The sequence below is a fragment of the Etheostoma cragini genome, chromosome 13 (genome assembly GCF_013103735.1).
Source record: "Etheostoma cragini isolate CJK2018 chromosome 13, CSU_Ecrag_1.0, whole genome shotgun sequence".
Lineage (NCBI taxonomy): Eukaryota > Metazoa > Chordata > Actinopteri > Perciformes > Percidae > Etheostoma > Etheostoma cragini.
In genome coordinates this window covers 6,759,577-6,765,531 of record NC_048419.1, presented here as the reverse complement: position 1 = coordinate 6,765,531, position 5,955 = coordinate 6,759,577, and the positions used below count along the sequence as shown (strand labels likewise).

At 39.7% G+C, this 5,955-nt stretch overlaps 2 protein-coding genes across 4 annotated transcripts in view; one reads left to right on the top strand and one right to left on the bottom strand.

The window, feature by feature from the left end:
- LOC117955970 overlaps positions 1-5,106 on the top strand; it is a 6,558-nt gene extending 1,452 nt beyond the window's left edge. Inside the window, exons 2-6 of the mRNA XM_034890778.1 lie at positions 2,220-2,433; positions 2,640-3,676; positions 4,361-4,430; positions 4,549-4,729; positions 4,944-5,106. Coding sequence (XP_034746669.1) covers positions 2,226-2,433; positions 2,640-3,676; positions 4,361-4,430; positions 4,549-4,729; positions 4,944-5,106 — 1,659 coding nt within the window. The 5' untranslated portion in view covers positions 2,220-2,225. The remainder of the gene's footprint in view (positions 1-2,219; positions 2,434-2,639; positions 3,677-4,360; positions 4,431-4,548; positions 4,730-4,943) is intronic.
- amot (angiomotin) overlaps positions 1-5,955 on the bottom strand; it is a 93,852-nt gene that overhangs the window by 53,558 nt on the left and 34,339 nt on the right. The gene's annotated exons all lie outside the window — the stretch shown is intronic.

Genomic DNA, 5,955 nt, shown 5'->3' with positions numbered 1-5,955 from the left:
AGACAACACAGCCCTCAGGTTCATAGGGACACACAAACCTCTCCACCACGATAAGGTGATGGTTCCCCGGAGAGGTCTCCGGGGAATATCCCCGGAGACCAATAACTGTGATGAATCACAGTTATTTAAAAACATTGCCCTCTTTTATCTGAAACTGCAAGCAAAGTGTTTGCTTCCATCCTTTGTCATCCAAACAATTATTGAAGATTTTCAGGAAATACATGATATAAGCCAGTCACATTTGCTTTTCAAACTAAAAGAGAAGTTAATTACACTTAGGATTTCTGAAGCTGACACAAACAATGTGATTGGAGTCATAAAAATTGAGGATCTCTTTAGCACTTGCAACACTCAGTCACTGAAAACTGATCAGAAAAGAAAAAACATTTTCAAGAACAGCTTCAACTATGTTGAGCCAGTTCAGATCTGTCTAGGTCAGAACGAGGCAGGCAAAGAGTGTTTTGCCCAGTATGTTAATATTAAAGAGACAATTGCTTCTCTATTTCGTTGCCAATCAGTGCAGAAACAATATAAGCAAGTACACTCCAGTATTAGTTCTAAGGATATTCTTAAGGATGTGTGGGATGGCAAAGATATGTCTGAGAATGTGCTCTTCCAGAGTGAGAGCTCATCACTGAGCTTGATCCTGTATCAGGATGCATTTGAAGTGGTAAACCCACTGGGATCTGGAAAGAAAAAACATAAAATACTTGCAGTGTATCTAACACTTGCAGATTTAATGCCACACAACAGATCCAGCACTGATCAAATGCAACTTGTTCTTCTCTGCAAAGAACAAGATTTTAAGTATTTTGGTCAAGACTTGGTTTTGGGCACCCTCGTCAATGACCTTAAAGATCTTGAGCTCAATGGTGTTACCCTGTCTGATGGCAAGGGAACCTTGTGTGCCATTGCAGGCGACAACCTAGGCTCACATAACATAGGAGGCTTTGTGGAGAACTTCAGCAGGAGTTCACACTTCTGCAGATATTGTGATATCAGCAGAGAAGCATTCCATGCAGATCCTTCTATCCAGGGCACAAAACGAACAGTGCAGTCATACAATGGTCATGTTCAGAGCAGTGAAGGACAGTCTACATCTAGTGGAGGTGTTAAATTTGACTCTGTGTTTAATACGCTCAAATACTTCCATGTATGTCAGCCAGGGTTGCCTCCATGTCTTGGCCACGATCTTTTTGAAGGTATTGTATCCTCTGATCTGGCACTGTACATAAACCATCTTGTTAAGGTGGATAAAATGTTTAGTTACCTTGAATTGAATCAACGAATAAATCAGTTCAAGTATCTCGGTAGGGATGCTAATGACAAACCGTGTGAGGTTAATCTAGAAGGTGGGAAACTTGGGGGGCATGCTGTGCAGAATTGGTGTTTGCTGAGAATATTGCCCGTTTTGATTGGAGACAAAGTACAAAATCCAGGTGACAACCAAGTATGGCAGTTGGCTTTGCAACTTAGAGAAGTTGTGGAACTCAGTTGTGCACCTGCAATTTCAAAAGGCCAGATAGCCTACCTAAGAGTTCTGATTGATGAATATTTGCATTGCCGAATGCAAACTTTTCCTGACAACCCACTGAGGCCCAAACATCATTATGTCAGTCATTATCCTGAGCTCATTATACAGTTTGGGCCACTTATTCGCCTATGGACTTTAAGATTTGAGAGCAAACACACGTATTTTAAGCAGTGTTTGAGAAAATTGCGCAACTTTAAGAATCCATGTTCTACTCTTGCAGAAAGACATCAGCTTCTGCTGGCCTTTCTAAGTGCTGGTACCTTATTCCCTCCAGGTGTTTCAGTGGAGAAGGGCACACATTTTTTCTCAGATGACTACAATGATGCAATCAGAGAATCAGTTGCACAACACAATTTTAAGTCCACAAACACTCTTGATAGCCAATGAAGTGACTGTGAAGGGGACAAAATACAGAAAGAACATGGTTTTGTGATTGATGATGATGATGAGGGGCTTGTTACTGGAAAAATCAAAGTGGTTCTCGTTCATAAGGATTCAGCAGTATATTTTATTGCTCAAAAGTATCATGCCCTGCGTATTCCTGAAATGGGTGTTTACAGCCTCACACTGATGCAGAGAAGCTACTGTTGTATTAATCCGGAGAATATGTTAGATTACTATCGCTTGCCTGAGTACACTGTCCATGGCACACCACTGATAATTCTTCACCATTCTTTCCCTCTAGTCCAGAATGATGGCAAACATGAGTGAAGAAATCAAAGAGATCATCTGCAAGACCTTGCCAAATCTTTCTGAAGAGACCCAGTTGCAAATAATATCAAAACTTCAGAGCTCTGGCTTGGAGTCAAAAGAAGACTTAAAATATGTACAACAGGAAGACATTGCGGATCTGTTACCTGTTATCCAGCGCCGAAAACTCCTGGATGCATTCAAATTAGGTAACATATTGTTAATTTAGTGTGGCATTAGCTTGTTATATTCTCTTGTTTGTTCAGATGTGGAATTTCTTTTTTCTAAAACCTTATATATACACCCATATATGCCTAATATAAGGAGAGTTAAGTAGACTTTTGGCCAAAATGTCTGCAGTGACTCTGATATAGCTTATTAGTTATGTGCCTTAATTGTTTTTTTGTTTTTTTAGAAACCGAGACAGTTACATTGGATTTTCAAGTCATTCCAACTTCGTCACCACTGAGTAGTGATTGGTCGGTGTCTGAGTCTTCATCACCAACCTTATGCTCTCCGCCTAATAGTAGCTCATCACAGCTATCGGCCATTTCATCATGTTCTAGCCAGGCAAGAAACAGGGAGCCAACAAACAGACCTTCCACATCTCAGATACTGAAAACATGGCCAGAAACATTCCAGGTCCCTTGGGAAAAAATGCCAAAAGAAATTCGTTCTGCAATTGCAGATGGCAAGAGACCTAAACCAATGGAGCGACGCCAAATGATACGAGTACTTGCGGATGAATTGAGAAGGTATGAAGCTAACCCCACTCGCGGTCAGTGCCTAACTGTGGTTAGAAATATCATCAGGCAGTACCCAAAGAGTTTTGCTGACATTGCACCAGATGGTTCACTTCTGTGTGGAGGTTATACATCACTTTTGATTCAAGTGAAAAACCGCATTGAGAATGTGAACCGTGATGGAAGCTTCTCACACCACCGATCCTCTACGGGCAAGAGGGGTCCAACTGACACATATGGATGTACACGATTTCAGCCAGAGCTACCCCCAGAAGAAACTGATGACACTATTGAGCAGCACCGACAGAGACTGGAGGAGATTTACAGACAAGAGGGTGCAGGTGGAGCAGAAAGAGCCGAAGTTAAAAATCTAATGGAGCTCACATTCTCTCTTCAACGTCGGTCTATTAATACACTTCCACCACCTGACATTGAAGATGTGAAAACCAAATGGCCTTTTCTTTTCACGCCAAAGTACATTTACGCACATTTTGAGTTGCTCACAGACATCAATGTGCTTCGTAGATTGGAACTCAGTATAGAGGAATGTGGAAGAGCCATCACAGAATACTTCAGGGGAAAACCTACCAACAAAGATGTCAAGGATATTCACTCTAATGGTGAAGACAATGAGAAGGCACTTCGTGTTGTCAAGCTGCTCATGGCACACTTTGGAGAGGACCCAACCGGGCTGATCCTTCTTACAGATGTAAGTTTTCTTTTTTCTTTCTAACCCTGTGTTTTAAAGGGTGACTCCACCAGTCGTAAGTGTCCAGACACCTAATGTATGTACTAGTTTTGGGGAGTACTACTACAGATGTGAAAACAGTAGTGTAAATTATTTTCTGGCTCAGATGAAGCTGCATGTAAGCTGATAAATGACCTCCATGTTGTCACACAGTTGCTAAATTGCATTATGGGTAAAGTAGGTGCAAGGTTTTAAAAGTATTTCACTTGTCTTCTTTACCCTACTATGACAATGATGAATGTTTTAAAAGCATATGATCAAATCAACTTAGCAGAAACAATATTACCTTAACCTTTTATTCCACATATTCTTCTTCCTTTTCAAAATCTGGTGGTCAGTGGGCAACTTGACAACTGAGTGACATCACTGGAGGAAATTTATCAGATTGTGTCCAGTTTCCTCTGGAGCCACAAAAGGGTTCATACTACTTTTAAGACATTTGCAGTACAACCCCCCAAGACCTGTACAAATAAAATTGTTACCCTTTACATTTTTTAAATCTATTTAGCAGTTTGACTGTAGGTACTTCAGAAGCCTTAAGCCTATCTCATGTGTCTTTAGGTTACTCTCACCTAGTGTTTACCAATTATTAAAAATTTTGTAAATATCTTATTATGGTAAGCATAATGGATTTGTTCCCTACAGGTGTGTGCTACTGCTGCTGATGTTGAGACAACTCTCAATCTTCCTGCAAGTCCTCGACTTGTACTGCCTGGTATACATTTCATTTAGATTCATTGATAGACACATTATATATCATATCGGCCATTCATTGTGAGTTTACAAATGTTTACACAAGGTAACATGTATTCCCATGTTGCTTTGACTTGAAGTTTCAGGTGCAACAGGGCAAGTTACAATTAGAGGTTGGATGATCAGCTTTCAGGGCCGTGTAATCTCCGAGGGCATCAAACCAACATTTGCAACAGGACTTGCTGCTGTGTTTGCTCTCTACTACATATTCAACCTTCAGTATCAAGATGAAGCACCCTGCACTCTGGAATTCATTCAGAGGTAAAACCCCTTCAGTCTTTGTAATCAGTATATGGATATATACAATTAAATTAATGTGTTTGTATTTTTTGCATACAATGGTAGTAATACTGTACACATATGTCAATCATTCAATTTGTGAAGAAAGACAAAAAATTAATTGCGTTTAATTTGATGTATACAAAACAGTATGTTGCTGCAACCCCACTCTGGTCTTATACAATTTTGATTTCAGGCGCTTCATTGGTATAAATCCAGAGAGAGGGACAAAGGCCAAAAGGGGCAAGGTTGTCTCCAAGAAGAAAGGTGTGATCGTCCAGAATAAGTCTTCTGCAGTCAACACACACGTCACCATGCTACTGAAAAATCTCCTGGACTTTGAATGGAACTTCATATAGATCGGTGAGCTCTTTAATCTTTTGTTTTGACATCTGGCATTGCCACATTAAGCCACGAGAGAACTGGTATTATTAACTTTATAAGCATTAGCTTGTATACTGTACATGCCTGATTGTATAGTTTATTTATTATTATGATTAAGCTTGTTTGTTGTTGTTTGACAGTGGCAACACTGGAATAATCCTGCAGAGAGGAACAGCGGCTACCAAAATGATGATCATCTCTCCTGGATCCACAAGAACTAAGAGGTAAAAACACCAGCCTACCTCACAGGACTATTTTATGAGGTAAAAACACCAGCCTACCTCACCGGACTATTTTATGAGGTAAAAACACCAGCCTACCTCACCGGACTATTTTATGAGGTAAAAACACCAGCCTACCTCACCGGAGTATTTTAAGAGGTAAAAACACCAGCCTACCTCACCGGACTATTTTAAAAGGTTAAAACACCAGCCAACCTCACCGGACTATTTTAAGAAGTAACCTGCAAATCTAGTTTGCAGTGGCACAGGTGCCTGCCTTACACTTCATCCCTAAATGATGCATATTATTGATGCATATTGTCCAAATGTTCTATTGTACTAGTTTCAAAATGGCCTTAATGCACATTTTCCAAAATGTTCTTAAGTTTGTTTTTCCAAATGTTGCCAATTCTGTGAATTTTATTATGAAAGTGTATTACACTAAATATGTGTTACATAATGTATGTAAATCTTTTAGGTTGACTTTTGAGAAAATTTTAATCTACAGTAACACTAAGTTTGTTCACCACTAGAAATCTCTTTTCAACATTGTCCAACAGGGTTTATTTTCTTTTCTTTTATGAAAGTAGCAGTATTCATGTT